Genomic DNA, 17,426 nt, shown 5'->3' on the forward strand with positions numbered 1-17,426 from the left:
TCGGAGCTGCAGCGTTTCATCTCTGTTTATTGATTTTGTTATGAATATGTTAGCGGGCGTCGGCCTGCTGACAGCAGCCTCTCTCTCTCCCTCCAACACATCCATGCTAGCAACACACACCTGAGAGAGCAACGCCAGGGTCATCTTAAGGTCTTACACCGAGCACAAGAAAATAACAAACATACAGTCCTGCTGCAGACACACCCAGTCCAACACCCACCCGACCCCACACACACACACACACACACACAGACACACACAACCTAGCCTAACATAGTGCTAACTCTTTTCACAGCGTGAACGCTGCTGTAGGCAGAGCTCCACTGGGTCTACATGTCAAGTCAAAGCCCTGACACACACTTAAAGCACTGGATCTGCCTCATCTTGCATCAGACATCTTATATTAATCACTTTTTCTAATACGGGCATCAGATACACACACAAATACACACATATACACACACACACACAAACACGCGCACACGTATGTATGCACAGACCCGGTTTTTGAATATCCACACCTGAGGGTAGCTGACTCTAGGGGAGATGACCCTCCCTAAAGAACAAACAGTAAACATAAACAACCACTCCAGCAGGCACGGAGCATGCTCAGACACGCCCACCCTGGTTCTGACTCTCCGGAGCAGCTGAGCTGTGACCCCCGAGGAGGGCGAGAGGAGCAGGGCTGGTGGGGGAGTAGCAGCCCAGCGCGTGTGTGTCCAGTTCTTATTCTCCTGTGCTTCTCTCGTTGCTGTTCAAACGGAGCGTTCCCAAAATAAATCCAGACATCTCCCGTCAGCGAGGTGTGAGGTGCTGCTCTGTACACTAGCCCCCATACACTCTCTCTCTCTCTCTCTCTCTCACTCTCTCTCTCTTTCCTTCTCCCCTCTCTCTCTCTCTCTTGCTCTCTCACTCTCTCTCTCTTTCCTTCTCCCCTCTCTCTCTCTCTCTCTCTCTCTCTCTACCTCTCCTTCTCTCTGTGCCTTTATGGCTCTTGCTTAGGCAACAGGAACATGCTGTGAAACCTCCAGACCCTCCAACCCTCCAAATGCTGCACCAACGTCAACTCTAGATACTCCGTCTGCCTCACACACACACACACATGAGAACAGACAGATATCTACACCAGTCACACTGTGTCTTATGTGATGCAGCTCTTGAAAAGTCGTATAGAACTAAAGATTATTACTTCTCTTATCATTTTACTGTGACTTATGAACAGGCTATTTTTTTTCCATTCAGAAAGCACCTTCACAATAATAACCCCTTTTATTCTGAGGTAAATATTTCTCACTGAGCACATATAACTAGATCACAAATATTCTGTCAACAATTAACATTTCCACACCATTCCACATCAATCCATGTATGAATGTGAAGACTGCAATTTTGTTTTACCATAATCTCTATTAGACTGTACGCCAACAGTGTCATTCTGAGCTTGTGCTGCAATTAGTATTTGCTTACCAAACTGCCGTTTGCATGCCAAACAATTATGTGTCTTGTCAAAACACACGCGTTTAGGCTGTACACACAATGGACAGTTTAATAATGGAAAAACTCTAGCAGACAACAATTTCATTGAGATACAGGGAGACCTGGGCTATTGAGGAAGGATCCGTGTGGCCAGTGCACACCTGTTCGCAGAGTTCAGAGACACAGAGGAAGGTGGCCCACTCTTAACACCCTCTCTACAGAGGACTGTCAGCGCACACAAGTTTAATTACTCTAATGTTAGATGCCACTCTCAGTGATTACAAGCCATGACCTTGTTCCACTCCAGGCAAACTAGGACCCCTTCAACTGGGATCTGTCCCACTATACCCAACCGCAGCTAGTAGACTGAATATGCTATTGTAACAATGTGTATTTATACTACATTGATGCAATCATACGTTATACACAAACATAACTGACAAAATATAACTGCCGTGTACATCCACCCAACTACTTAAACAGTTTTGCCTGCCCTACGTTTTTGTTTGTTTATTTATTTATTTTTTGCATGTTTGTCATCAACATAATAATTAATCAAGTTCAGTTTTGTGACTGAATTTGGCAGAAAGTGAAATTAAACAAGAGTACGAAATGCAGGAAGAGGTTACGCGCTATGCGTTTTTTCCATTACAAATCTTGGTTTTAAATTAATTGCCATACATTTTCCCATGTATCAGTAATGGAGAGGCTGTCTAGAGGAATGCTGTCATCATGTCCAGATCCTGCAGCACTGCTTCGACCTCTTCTACCATATTACTCCCCGCGCCTGACTCAGCCAGCATTTTGACATGAAATGTAATATTTTAGAAAGTAACCTCACTGTTTTGCAATCAAACAAGCGTAAACACTGAAAGAGAAATTTGAATTTGCAACTTTTTAAAATTGCAAAGACTCACGACGGCCAAAGAAAGTGCGATGATCAGAGACGCGGATAAGCCGTCCACTTTCTGCATTCAGCAGACCGCGCAGCGCAAATGCGCTGAAGATTCTGTTCAACACTCGTGACCTCTGATTTCTTTAAGGCTTCTTGATGCTGATCCTCTGTCCAGTACTCTGGGAGCACGTAATCCAATTTAGCGCCATGCTGTTATTAATAGGTGCATTTACAGGCAGAAATGCAGGTGGGTGCAAATATTCTTTTTCAAACAGTGTAATTATACTTATAAGTCATTACAGCAATTAGGTTTTCTTTGAAAAGGCCATTGTAGTAAAGGTTGTAAAATCAAAGACTGCTGAAATTCATGCACCATAATACATAACAGCATATCTCATACAAATCATTGTGCAATTTGTGTCCAAATGTTATACAAAGTAATTTCATTAATTACACACAAATCTTATTAAATTAGTTTTCTTTTATATAAAAATAATAGAAAGTACAACTGTGTGTATTTAAAATGTAATAATGATTACTAGTTAGAAAACTTCACCACTTTCATAAGATGAGGTTTTCAATATGTTTCTATGGGGGAAAAAATCCTAAGAATCATGATAAAATATCACATCTGTTTCAGGCGATAATTGCTTAAATCACTATTTAGTGCCAATATGATGATGCGGTATATGGCCCGTGTACTGACTCAGAGCCTGAGCATACAGTGCACGCGGCCGTGACGCTCCTCGCAGTCCGCCCAGCCGAACTCTCCAACCGCCCTCATTTCATTATTAATTGTCTGTGGATTATTATTCATTATCACAAAACAATGATACTAGGATACTAGGGGTGCTTGCTCTCACAAGACGCGATGAGAAAGTGAGAAGCACAGCGACAAGCAGTCGGCGCCAAAGACGTCTGACGTACAAACATACATCTCACGCTCGTGTGCCTGTTGAAAGCATGAAACGTAATATAAAACAGTAACGTGATTTCACTGATCCTGAACATGGCGTATGGGAGAGAGAGCAGTGTTGGGTAAATGACCAGGCAATACGGATTGTAAACACAGGCCCATACATGTCTGTAGCTGATCATGTCTAGAGTACTCTCAGAGCTAGTGTGTTCCCTAGATATCAATCTGTCTTTGTTCCTTTTTTTCACATTGCTTACATTAAGTGAATAAGCAAGTGTCCCACACTAGAGTATGGTAGGTGCAGTCAGACCAACTTAGGATGACCTCAGCAAGAAGTTTGGAGGGCCATGGACATGAGAGAGAGAGAGAGAGAGAGAGAGAGAGAGAGAGGGAGAGAGAGAGAGAGGGCGACCGCGACACCTGGTGCTCCAGATGACAGTCCTATGGCCAGATGGACCATGTCACACACAACCACACAGAAGAACACACATGCACCCTACTCTTACCACTGCAAACTTACACCCTACCTACTAGGACACGCCCTTTCCATGATTCTAACCCAGCATGTCATATGCACAACCGTCTCCTTTTACTCACTCCCATGAACTCGTGCACGCGCACCTTTCACACTCACCCCCGTGTCCAAAACCCTCTGGGCTGCCGTGGAACACGGGCGAAACGGAAGACGTCTAGAGAGCGCCTCTGCGGCGCATGCTGTCAGCGGAGCAGCCTGTGTGGGGAGTGATGTGATGGCGCGATGGGGGGCAGATTAGAGCAGACCTCATGGTGCACGTCTGCCCATCCGCCCATTCTCCCCATTCGTGCCATTGCCACCTGTCACCCCAAAGCCTCCTCACCCCCCTCTTTAACCCTGCCAATCTGGACCTCCAGGAAAGCAACACATCCTCCGTGCGGTGTCGACACAGCAACCGCAACCCTTTTAAACCCTGCCTCTGAACACAGGTCCCATGCTTTCCACCGGGGCCTCTTTCACGCCAGAAAAGTCAGCAACATATATTCAGACTAAGCCCGTGGCCGCTGTCGGCAGCCCCGGGAGGTTCGGTGGAAGCCCTCATCCGGCGGGCTAGGTGGCGTCTTACCTCCAGCGCGGCGGAGGGCTTCTTCTTCAGCTCCTCGCACTTGCGGAACTTGCAGATCTGGTGACCTGTCTTGCGGTTGCGGCAGCTGCTGCACTGCTCGCAGTTGATCCTGCGCCGGCAGGGCGGGCACAGGCCACAGCGCTTCCGCTTCTTCTTCCCGGAGCTGATGGCAGAGGCCAGCTCGCTCTGCGCCGGGTACTCAGCCAGGCCTGCCATGTGCAGGGCGCTGTCGGCGAGGAACACGCCGGCTGGCGTCATGATGAAGAGCCCCGGGTTAAAGGGGAAGCCGCCGCCCACACCGTACGGGAAGTCGGTGTGGCCTCCCACGCCGTCAGCCGCCGACACGCCCTCCAGGTCGCCGGCGCCGGCCTCGGTGCCGATGGCGCCCACCCCCATGCCCATCCCCCCAGGCAGCAGCATGTGCTCCATGCCTGCCCGCTTGAGCAGCGCGGCAGCCTGGGCAAAGTGGAGCAGGCCGTTCTGTCCCTCGAGCACCTGCTCCAGGGTCCGGTCCAGCTTGGCCGGCACCAGGGCCGAGGCCGTGGAGGGCTGTTGCGGCTGCTGCGCCGGCTGCTGCTGGCCAGGCTGGACCTTGCCGGCCTGGGTCTTGGCCTGGCCGTTGTGGCTCAGTCCGTTGGCAGTCTGCGGGCAGGCAGCCGTGTACTGGGAAAGCGTGCGAGACCTTTTCAGGCTCTTGCTGAGGGGCTCACTGATGATGCCGCTACGGTTGCGGCGCTCGACGACGGGGCTGTCCTCCCTGCAGCTGCGCTGCTCCTGGTCCTTATCCTTGTCCTGGGCCTCGGGTGTCCGGCTGCCCTCCGGCCGTCCGCCAGACATGGTCCAGCCCCGGGGTGTGTGCGTGGGTGGGGGGCGGGGTCGGGGAGGGGACAGGGGGGCTGGCAAGGGAGGAGCCAGGCAGTACTCTCAGTGCACTCAGTACCCAGGTGAGGGTGGAGCCTTCTCTCCGACTGACAGACTGGCCAGCCAATGGCAGGCAGGCCCCAGCACCCTTGACCTGGCTCTAGACCTCAGGTCTCATCTTCCCACTGGCAACCTGTAAACTACCATAAACAGAGACGGAGAAGAACAGTGAAGGAGAAAATGCTTAATTTCAGGCTTATACGTGTTCTTCCTTTACACTACAGCACAAATGCTCTCTTCAAACAAACACAAAATCAATACAGAGCATGTATACATATCTCAGCATTTACACAGACAGATGTAAACAAAGTGTACACCTTTAATGTCATAAAACAAATAGAACTAACTGTGGCAATATGTCAAAAAATATTCCATCAAAACATAGCAAAGAGTTAGAATGCTGCCCTGTTCATTATTCAAAGGCTATCTATCTAAGGCTAATATCTAATAGCAAAGCTATCATGAAGCTGTCATGAAACAGAACATCAGACATGGCAGTAGGTCACGTTAACGATGGAGATGGTGGACAACACAAGCTAGCCATCCAGCAAGTTTCTGTTTACTATCTGTGGGTGTTGGTAGCACTGGGAGAGTTATTTACCAGCTAAATAAATATAATATGCACAGCATAAATCTGTTTTTTTATTAGCCTCTGTCAGTTAGTGCCATGAGCTGGCATTTCAGCTGTGTTTACAGCAGCCCTGGATTTTCTTGAGTTTTTGGAGGCACAAAAGATAGTTGGCATGCATATCTCAGCTGTGTCCTCCACCATCTACATCATCGTGAGACGCTATGTTTGTTGCTCCAACTTTGGAAACTGCACTCAGATCAGATATTAAGCTTTTGTCCAGGCTTCCTTTAACGGTGACTGTTGTGCGATAAACACTCCAAGTTCTGCGGGTCATTTGGTGTTAATTAGCGTTTAGGATTTCCATATTTGCTGTAGTGGTGGTTCAACATTTTGACAATAAAAAATGCCTTTGCATTATCTTTGGTTAACCTAATGAACTGCAGTCTATGAAGCCCAACATTTTCTTACCATTATCATAAGAAGATCTCCACAAATAGTTACCACTTTAAACCATAACATGTTAAGAAAAAGCACTGATCACAAATGAGAGCAAAACCAGTATAATTATTTAAGAATAACTTACAATAGGAACTAGTTTCAAACTATACTTTTTACAACTGTACTTTTCATTGATATGATGGGTGCAGTATATGTCTTAATATTATCAGCTGAACAGCTTTATTTTATTTATGAATTCATGAAATATTAAATGGTAGGTTTTACAGCACTACGATGGCCGTTTTAGTCAGAGAACTCTTTAATCAGATCTTTGTCATTGCAATGAGCTCTTCCCTTTTGTCATGCCAAGCTAAGATAAACAAAGGTCTTGATCTCAATTATTAAAATCCAACTTTAAAAATATGCAGCACGAATACAATTCTAGTACAGAAAAGAAAGTCTTTTTTAAAAAGTCTACTGCTCTTTCTTTGTTGATCAGTTAAGTTGAGCTCAACACTATAGCGTGTTTGGGGAAAGAGGCTACCCACAGCTGCAGTAGGGGCTAGTCTCTCACTCCATTACAGCTAATAGTAGGATCATACCATAATGGTTTCTGAAGAAACAAGATGTTAATGAACACTGAGCTTAGATTTAGTCTAGATTTGAGCATTGTGTCAAAATGGTCATTTTTAATGTAAATGAGTAATTCTTCTGTTGGGATGGCAGGTATGGTTTAGGATTCTGAAAAGAATTTCTTAATTTTTGCTACTGTTTATAAATTTAACAAGTGCATATCCAGTGCACTATCATGTACACACACACGCACACACACACACACACACACACACGAGGACATGAGGGCAGTGCACTCCCTCCTAATAATATGCCATGATGTCATCTCTGTAATCATGAACCAGAGCCCGTCTGTCACTCCGTCTCCAAAGCATAACACCACATCCAATTCGTTACATTCCTTCATCGTGTCAGAATCTCCACCTGTAATGAGGTCATGTAAGTCTTCTACCCACGCTGCACTCTGACTGAACTGATCATCAGCTAACCTAACAGTTGTCATGGAGACATACACAAATTGGCTGTCAATCATTTAAACAAACAACTAGTCATTTGTGGTCATTTGTAACAGGAAATTTGTGAAGTCATTGAAACTAGAGAGATGTTTCATGTCATTACTTCACAACGACTAGACATAATATGCTCAACACAAAAAAACATTCATTTCAAAAATCTCAGCTTGTTTTTCATTGGATAACGCCTATCAACAACAACCACACACACACACACACACACACACACACAACCCCGCTGAGAAAAGCTAAGGAAATGGCCAGGCCTGTCCTTATAAGGAAAACAAAGGGAAGGGGAGGGAGAGGCCCGGGGGGGGGGGCTCTACACAGTGTGTGGAAATTGGAAGGCCAGAATTAGTGGGAGGTAAAGCTTCAAAGGCAGTAGCGCAGCCCCCGCATTCTCCCCAGCTCAGGGGTCTGTGGCGCCAGCGGACCACAGCCAGCCCCGCTCTCCCTCTCTCTCTCTCTCTCTCTCTCTCTCTCTCTCTCTCTCTCTCTCTCCGCTCTGTTCCTGACCAGTGGCCATGCTGCGCCAGGCGCTTCGTCTCCCTCCTGCCAAGCCAGCCCCATCACACATAGCTCTCACGGGCTCCGTGGCACCACCACGCCAACATATTTCTGATCCGTTCAGTTCCTCCTGCGCGCCGCCGCTTCTCCGTTCGAAAGTTCCGAAAATGCGCCTCCTTCCCAGCCCTCCCTAGCTGCTCTACGCGAACAGCCTATGGGTTCAGTCTGATTCTGGCTTGGAGTGAGAATACGGCACATTTCAAATCCGTTCCACTCGCATGGACGTTGCACTGTGCCAACAGTTGGCCACACACCATTGGTGACCAACCATCCCCCACCCCACCCTCCCAAACATGTACGGCACTCACCACCACCCAAAAAATGGCTGTTATCTGGGTCAGCCTTTTTCGTGTCTGAAATGCAAAATCTTGGCACTTTGTTAACAAGGAGTATTAAAATCTCATACACGCTAGAGGTTAAGCGTACTGTTTAGCGAACAAATAGTTGTAAGCTAAAATAGCAGCCTTAATATTTCCAGTCAGTAGTCTTGCCTGGAAACACAGGAGCGGCAGACCAGCACGAACCCCTTAAGGATGGCATGTGGGTATTTCAAACCCAACTGTCCTTCTGGGCTGACCCCACAGCTGCATGCTTGCACTCCAAAACTAGTGTGCAAAAATGAGGATGCTGATTAGTCGCCGGGTTATTTTGGTTAGTTTTGGCGATTAAAGTTACACAGTCCAGATTACAGATCATTTCCTCCCAGTCCAAAATTGATTTAATATGTCACTACAAAACACGTGACGAAATTACAAAACAAGTGTTCAAGGGGCTCTTAGAGACACACCAAAATTGAATGCCCAGCTACAATCAGTTGTTCAATAACACAGATTTTAATTATTCACAAAATCATTAAATAGACAGAAACTTGTCTGTAAAATTGCTTATTGAGCAAGCTAGCCATTTATAGATACATTCTATTAACTTCTTCTCTAAAAAGCTTTCCAGGAAAAAGTAGTAATAATGCCAGACTTGGTTTGCTACACTGTAACACCTAATACCGATCTCTAAATAAATGGTCTGCCAGAGAGAGAGAGAGTTTGGTGGCATTGTTTAGCATGTATCAGTGAGTCATCAGTGGCCACTCACACTGGCACTTCCCTGACTTCTGCCTCTGCCTCTCTGTTTCTGGAACACATCATCCATGTCCCTTCAGAGATCTTTTAGGCCAGCATGCTCACGCAGTGAGTATGTCTCTCCAAACCGCTTCTCCCAACATCGCCAGCGTTGCTGTCAACCCATGACAGCACGTCACGTCACTCTCTCCAACGTCTTGCTGCTGTGTCACTAACAGGCATTTGTCAACAGTATCATAAACCGCCTGTTTCTTAACTATATCAAACTTCACAACACGTAACAAAAAAGCTATGCAATGCAATGAACATGCCAGTGGAGCTCTGAACTGTCTTTCACGTGTGTACTATGTATAAAACCTAACCTCGCTTATGCACTGCCCTATCAGGGAGTTGTCTTAAAGAACTGATTTTTTTCTGTTAAAGTGTAGTAGAGCTATTATTTCTGCCAGCTCAGAGGATTAGATAACATCCTACACAATACTAAAATAAAACACTATAGTATCACATAGTATCAAATAAAGTCTAGCCATGTAAAACAAAATACAATTTGACCTGCAAAAATAACTTTTAGCATTGGCCAGGATTGTAACTTCCTGTTTAGACACTGTGTAAAAATCATGTGGATGACCATGTGACTAAGAGTAGCAGGTCAATGAAAAGTGGAGACTACTACTATAAGACTATTATTATACACAGCTGAAACCTACATTATGACGTATCTGTGATGTGGGGAAACTTCCACTCCAAAATTAAAAATTTGAATTCATTATTTGATCCTTTAACAGACATTAGCAGGTCAAATGAGAACAAGGTGAGGTCCTGTGTAATTCAGAAACTAGCCCAGGATTTTAATGAAATCGATTAAATTAGGAATCTAAAGCCGAACACATTATTCAACTTAAGAAATTTAAGACAAGGATTTTGAATTAAATGATAACATTCAGAGGAAATGAACACAGAGCCAGGAAAAGGCCTGAGGATGCAGCGCTTCCTCAATGCCATGTAAGCTCACAGAAGGCACTGACAGTTCTCAGTGCAGCTGCACATGTGCACTGCAGTCTGGAGGGGTGAGAGTTCCTTTCAGGCCAGGCTGCCCCAGCAGACACCGTGTAAAGCACCGCAGTCAGGAGAGGGTTTTACCCACAGTACATATACACCCTACAATTCTAACTGGGGTTTTCCATAACTCCATCTAAACGTTCACTGTACAAGCAGTTATACTATTCTGTTAGGTAGACTACACTGAGAGAGCGAGAGAGAGAGAGAGAGAGAGAGAGAGAGAGAGAGAGAGAGAGAGAGAGAGAGAGAGAGAGAGAGGGAGAGAGAGAGAGGAGGTAAGACAAAATAAAATAAGGGCTGATGCAATGTCCAGTATCACATTACCTCAAGTCTTGAGATTAGAGAAAAAGAAGCCTACTTAGACCAGCCTTATGTTGACAGTCCAAATCAAATGGGTCATGTGAGGATATACTGAGACACTTTGGTTGTGACTGAACATTCATTGTGCACAAAAACAGCTTGAAGCAACATTATGATGGCTCTAATCATTAAGGAGAGTTAGCTCACTCTGTGAAAGGTCTAACTGCTAGCTGACAGGGTACAGAATATTTAGTTTCTGTTCATAGTGAGAAATGTTTTAGTGAATACAGGACACTTCTGGTTTTGGACTACAAACTCAGTCATAGATCATCAGAATCAGCCTGAGAACAGTGAGAATATGGACTGTATGGGAGTAAGTACAGTTCTTTTCTATAACTCATTAGGCAATACGTACAGTTGGCGTCATACTTAAAGCTTATTATATCACAGTAACAATATTATCTCTGTCCTCAGTAGAAAACAAATACATGAAGTTTTGTGCTTAGTAATTGCAAATCTGAACTCATAAGCTGCCATAGAATTACCTCTTGCGTCGATTTATTTGAAGAAATTGTCAATAAGAAAGGTTTTAAACGGGCCTACTCTGGGTGCTGTGTGTGTGTGGGGGGGGGGGGGGGGGGGGTTGCACTCAAGTAAAATCTGTGTTCTGCACTTAACCAAACTACTGACAGTACTAAACAAGTAATTGTATTGTGTTAACGCAGTAATGTGAAAGCATTAATATTAGATAAATATAGCTATATAGTACCTTATTCTGTTACATACCTGGTCGTAAGCTGTATGTGAGTGGGTTGTTGTTGCACAAACAGTAGTTATCCAAGGATAGCTGAAGCAGGTGAAGAAGACTATGGTAGTCATATAACAAGTCATTATGGCCAGACCCCCTAAGGCCAACCTCAGTGAAGCAAGAATCAGACTCCACACAGGTGGAGCTAACTAACACGTTGCTCATAAAATTGATCAGCCATTGATAGACAGACAGACAGACAGACAGACAGACAGACCAACAGATAGATAGATAGATAGATAGATAGATAGATAGATAGATAGATAGATAGATAGATAGATAGATAGATAGATAGATAGATAGATAGATAGATAGATAGATAGATAGATCTAAGTAAATAAATAAATACAGCAAAGACATTAAAAAACTTTTCATTTTAATCCCCTGGCCAACTAGGAAGTGAAGTACACAAGAAGATACTATGTGCATGTAATGGGTGGATGTAAATGTTTCGGCAATTATATACATTATATACATTTTTAATGTATAGCCGTAAGCCTCTAAACTCTGTTGTTCCATGCTTACAACGTGTGTATAAGGCGATAGAAGCAGCCAGAGCCCTCCTACAGAAGCACTGTCCTTGTTTACTGTATTAGCTCCCTGGCCCTCCACAGATCACGTCAGGGGAAGCTGCTCGCAAACAGAGCTTGTGCTTCCTCCCTGGAGGTCAGCGCTCGGCGGTAATTGGTCCTTCTCTGCAGAATAACTATCCCAAACACGCTGCCCTGCAGACCCTCGCGAGCCTGGATCTGCGGAGATCAGAACCCATGCTGAGCAAAGCGGAGCGTCCACGTTCACGCAGACGAATTCCACTACCAGTAATGTACAGATTGCGACCACCGTGGCCGAAAATCAGTGATGGTTTGAATATAGGTCCTTAGTTCTGTGTCGTTAATCAATTTATATTTTTGAAAATAATGTAGCACACAATGTCATCCCGCATAGTAGTCTAAAAAAAATTTCAAAGCAAACGAGCAACAACAAAAAAATAAAGAAAGAAAGTGAAATAACGTAAGACCAGTCTTGAGAAACACTCGTGCCTGGAAGGCTGACAAGGAAAAAAAAATCTACTTGAGGTTGCCACGAGACGTCACGCGGGCAGATATTTATTAGTCCAGGTAATGCGGAATCTAACGCATCACTCTCCTAAAGACGGACGGTCACGCAGGCACACGCACACGCATCTTCCCCTGCCCCCTTTCTCTCACTCCCTCACACTCTCGATTTCACACACACACGCGCGCGCGAAGAGAAAGCGAGAGAGCGAGAGAGAGAGAGAGAGTGAGAGTTGCGCACGAGACCCTGTGGACGCTGATGTTGACAAGAATACATGTTTTCAGGCGTAGCAGCATCTGGACTCCCTCGAGCGATATCCCGAGCCTGTTATATGGCCTTAAGTTGAAATAAGCTCCAAAACTTGTCAAACTATGTGCATAATGGCGAAAGTTGAATGACTGCTAGCGTTCACACGCACAGCGTCCCTGTAAGCGCCGCTGACAGCCGTGGATTGCAGCAATGCCGGGCGGTCGCCGTAAATCCCCGCGCTTGGCGGCGCGCAGAAGGCTGCCTGATCCCCTAAAAAGCGAACAATGAAGAGCGTCCATCGCGTCTGTCTTAGTACATAACACACTGACCAACACATTTCGATGATTTAAGTAGTCTACATGGGGGGGAAGCTACGGCACTTGATCTGAAAGCAGTTTCAATCTTACACAGGCTACATAATCATCGCCGATTAGGTTCATAATGTACAGGTGTGCTGTTTGCTCGGCTGCTTAAAGTTCCACTGCCATCACATAACACATCATCAATTACAATACCACCTGTCGTTACATGCAGTAGCTACTACAGTAAACGTCATCCACATCAGGATTTAGAGACGATTTCACTCGCAAATATTTCCACAGAACGTTAAGTTTCTGATAGCCTTTCGCGTCTTTTGTACGAGATTACAACTTGTTTTTTTCACGATGTAAAGGATCATGATAACGATGTTTCCTATATTTTAAACACGGGATTTAAAACATTTTTTATTTTAATCTAATACTTGTATTCTGAAGAGCCATATAAGAAAAATTACTTTCAGTGGATACGATCAATGCTTACCTCTCTTGACACATATTCCCAGTATCGGGAAATGCATCAGGTATACCCATGCCAAAGGGTAACGAATCCTAATTTTATTTGACATTAAAGCAGCACAAAAATACCTTTTGTCTAGACTCAATGATCTGAAACCACGGTCTCTGCGGTGCCAGCGTACGGTCTGCAGCAACACGCCGGAGAATGTAAAGGGGAACCATTCTCCCATTCACACAGCCAACTTGATCGTTAGGAAGATGACATCCCAACTTTGAGCAGACTTCAACAAAGTATGATTTCCCCCCCTTCGATGTATCTGCATATGTGCAAACACGGGCCCTTTTTATTCGCACCTACCAAGGCAGACTGAGGCAGAGGGGAGGGTTCCAAGTGTCCAAGCGGTCCGTCTCCAAGCCTGTCGTAGAGATTGATGTCAAAAAGAAGGGAGAAAAACCTTATTCTGCACTCCCAGAGCTCATGTAGCCTTCGACCGAGACGAGCGCGTGACGAGCGGAATAATGAATTATTGCAAAACGTACTTTCTCGGAAGCGGAGCGTGTGGGCTCTCAGACCTTTCTATTCTCGCAATCCCACCTCTACATCCCCGCTCGCGGAGACGAACATGCAAACACATTTCATAGATTTTTGGAGCTTCACGTAAAAACCGAACTGGACTTTCCGCGACGCCGAGGCGGAAAAAATACACAGAATAACAAAGACATCGTTCCCCATTAAACGCCGTTTTTTTGGTGTCAGAGCTTCAAATGAAAAAACTTCATGCTGTCTTTTTCACGAGGCACATATTCGGTGTGAAAGCTTTGAGTGGTATTGTTTCGGATATGCGTCATCAGCGGATGGTTCTTTCGGCACCGTCTCCCTGTGCTCCTACAGCCTGTGATTTTTTTCTCCATGAGCAAAAGTTGATATGTCGTCATACCTCTTTAAGACTGAACTTTCTTTTAACACATTCATGCTTACCATCAAACAATGTCATAAGGATGCACGTGTTGACTGGAGGTCCTAGAAAACATGCAGATTTGTTGTCCTACAGGAAACAGCGTTCGGGCACGAAACAAATCCGCCATAATTATTATTATTTTTTATATACCTTAAATGATGCTAAGAATTTCAAAACCTAAACGTATACAAAAACACTATTATACCAGCAGTGTCCCATAAGTAGGATACAGAAATGTCATGAGATATTTAAATCATCAGGGAACACATTTCATCATTTGAAGCGTATAGCGATTTTATTTGAAATGAAACATTTTGTTTATTAACTTTTTATTTTCTGGTTCCCCATATATTCCTTAGACATAAAACGTATATATCGGGTTGGGTTTTATGAGCTACCTATTGCTTATTGCACGTAAACAGAGGGTTGACAATGGTCATCCGTGCTGCTGCCGTCCGTGACCGGTGCGTTCGGCTCCTCTTCTCGCTCAACGCAGAAGTCCACTCCACCTCTTTTGAATGTCCTGTCTGCTGGCAGGCGGCCAACCGAAGTGTGTGGAAATGACACCGCCAGGGCGGCAGAGATTTTCCTTCATTTCTCTCCTTCCCGATCGCAGACGGGCTGACATTGGCTAGAAAGTGGAGCAGCTCGTCAGGGACAATCAATGCGAATCGATCGAGCCGCGCGGTTTGAGGCTCCGAGCTGGAAAATAACGCGGCAGCACGGGCGCACGAGGGAGAGGGAGAGAGAGAGAGGGAGGGAGAGAGAGAGAGAGAGAGAGAGAGAGAGAGAGAGAGAGAGAGAGAGAGAGAGAGAGGGGAGGGGAGGGGATGTTCTACCAATACTAGTGGATACAACCAAGCTCCTTTTGAACACAAATGCCCGATCACCGTCGCTGTTATGCTGTTAGTAAACGTTAGCCTTTGATTTAACACAAATCTCTATTTGCGGCAGAACCTAAATATTTCTCCAATTATTGTTTACGATATGGTTTTGTCTACTTAAATGATATTTTATTTTGAATATTCATAGATAAACCTTGCTACTTTGTCGTTTAAGTGAGTTGAATAACTATTTGATTAAGGACTCTTATCGTGGCAGGCGTGCCAGTCTATGTAGGACTTGCTAGAGGACGTCAAATAACCTGTATCCACTTGCCCAACTATGGCGTTATCGCTAGCGTTCCTCACAATAATGCTATTGACAAGTTTGGGCACATTTGGTTCAGTAACAAAGTGTTTTTGCTCTAATTGCCTTTGTGTTGTGTTAGGTTTAAATTGAGGGGGTTTTTTTTTACTTCATTGATTTTACATCATCCAGATCTACGTCACATTAAAAATATTCTTTAATACACATTAACCACTGACGTGTGAACTGTGAAGTGCTTAACTTGAGTCCTAACCTGGTGTCATCAGCCTCTAATTCAAACCCTAAACAATTTCCTTCAATCTGCGTATTAGGGTAGTTAAATTAAGAATTTAAGAGTCCGACGTAGACTAGCTATAGGACTCTTGCCATGCCAAAGGCTTTATTTATGTAGTTGTTTCTATCTAATTAATTACAATTTTACGTGATTCGAAAAGGGCAATTAATTTTCAGATAGTGCTGTCATATATGCCCCACCTAAGTTTGACAATTAGCTTTTGTTTCACTGCTGACATATTTTCGTGATCGTGGGTTGACAGGCAAGGGTTTCGTCAGTAAGATAAGCGCACAATCCAGTCCCTGACGACGCGCTGGCGTGAATAAATTGGACACGCATTGCTTCGTAATCCCCAGAGTGTCTGCAGTGCCTGGCCTCACCGTATCTTACATTAAGCAGACGTCAATCCTCCTCGTCCTCTTTTAGCTTTTGAAAATCACTTCCATGCCGAAGTGGCCGACCGCTTTTCTGCGGTCTCCGCCAACTCTCGAGCCCTCCAGAGCTAGGTCCACGTGGGGGAGGGGAACAGAAAACATTAGCCAACAGTTGGCGTAGTCCGCGGCCCTGATGACGGCATTTTTAGTCACCATTTACTGCAGAACCTGGTTCGTTCCTAATGCTTCTCACAGAGGACTTTCATGTAACACATTACACACAACTGATTTTGACGTCCTTAGTTTATGACCCCAAGCGCCTCTCTCTCTCTCTCTCTCTCTCTCTCTCTCGCTCTCTCTCGCTCTCTCTTCCGAATTACTCAAATACAAAAACCCAACAGAACATATGGTAAAGAAAGCTCATAATATAAGTAAATTGCATACAGTTGTAAATAAAGTGTTTATAAACTGCATTCAAAATGCAGTGACATATTCGTAAGATTACTAAATACCTTTTGTAAAAAGGAATTCTTTGTAAAAGTGCTCTTAATCTATTTGTGATGATAGCCTACCATTTAAATATGAAAAAATAAAAAAAATTGTGTCCAGAACGGTTCCTTAGAATTCTCTGTGGTCCAAGCATACTAATATGTGAGTGGCAACACTAAGCGTTAAGAAGCTGCAAAGCTGTTTTATTAGTAATAGCTGATAATGTAGCAAAATTTCTCATGGGTATGACCACACAATGTACATTAAAAACGCTGAGATATGATTAAATGTCAGAGACATTCATGTTCTCTGCCTTTTCACTCTCTTCATACATTCTTAAATAAGCACATAAGTTAGAGTGAAAAGGTATCATCTAAAATTAAAGGTCATTTTTGAGTCAGATTTTAGAAAATCATTTAGTGTCCTCTAGAAACATACCTTGGTGAATATTTTTAGAAGCTCTGTTAACTATTCCACCTGACCCTGAAGAGGGTTCCTCTTCACAGAGAACAACTCCAAAATGCACTACAATCACTGTGTGTGTGTGCGCGCGCGTGTGTAAAGCCAAAGTGTTATCTACTAAGAGAGTAAACACTCCATCTATTGGTGAAATAGTCAACACTGACATTGCAGGTGGTTAACTTGTTTCAGTTGCACACATACCACAAAAGATGTTTGAACTGGTAGTCTAATGATACTTGGTTCACGCTCTGGGTTAGTGTAAACCACACACACAGCTGGTAGCTAGAGTGCTTCTGGTTTTAGACAAGAGGCATCACTTCATTACTCAGAATTTAACTCTTCAGACCTTGAGCTTATTCATGGTCACTTGTCAGTCAAATAATACATGTGAATGACAAACATGATTCTGGATTGTCATGAACGCCA

At 44.4% G+C, this 17,426-nt stretch overlaps 1 protein-coding gene and 1 long non-coding RNA gene across 4 annotated transcripts in view; both read right to left on the bottom strand.

Moving 5' to 3' along the window:
• The window catches only part of cxxc5a (CXXC finger protein 5a), an 18,331-nt gene extending 4,160 nt beyond the window's left edge, over positions 1 to 14,171 (bottom strand). For 2 of the 3 annotated variants that reach the window (XM_027022695.2, XM_035527271.1), the window contains exons 1-2: positions 13,652 to 14,171; positions 4,388 to 5,448 (exon numbers count right to left, since the gene is read on the bottom strand). In XM_027022695.2, coding sequence (XP_026878496.2) covers positions 4,388 to 5,224 — 837 coding nt within the window. In that variant the 5' untranslated portion in view covers positions 5,225 to 5,448; positions 13,652 to 14,171. The other variant, XM_035527272.1, reaches the window with a different exon arrangement.
• A 370-nt stretch (positions 14,172 to 14,541) lies between these two features.
• On the bottom strand, positions 14,542 to 17,105 carry LOC113585281. Its single transcript, XR_003411491.2, has 3 exons — positions 16,977 to 17,105; positions 16,056 to 16,177; positions 14,542 to 14,883 (listed from the first exon to the last, which is right to left on the bottom strand). It is a non-coding gene; the product is annotated as an uncharacterized LOC113585281 (long non-coding RNA).
• Between the last annotated feature and the right edge of the window lie 321 nt (positions 17,106 to 17,426).

This window comes from Electrophorus electricus, chromosome 6 (assembly GCF_013358815.1).
Source record: "Electrophorus electricus isolate fEleEle1 chromosome 6, fEleEle1.pri, whole genome shotgun sequence".
NCBI lineage: Eukaryota > Metazoa > Chordata > Actinopteri > Gymnotiformes > Gymnotidae > Electrophorus > Electrophorus electricus.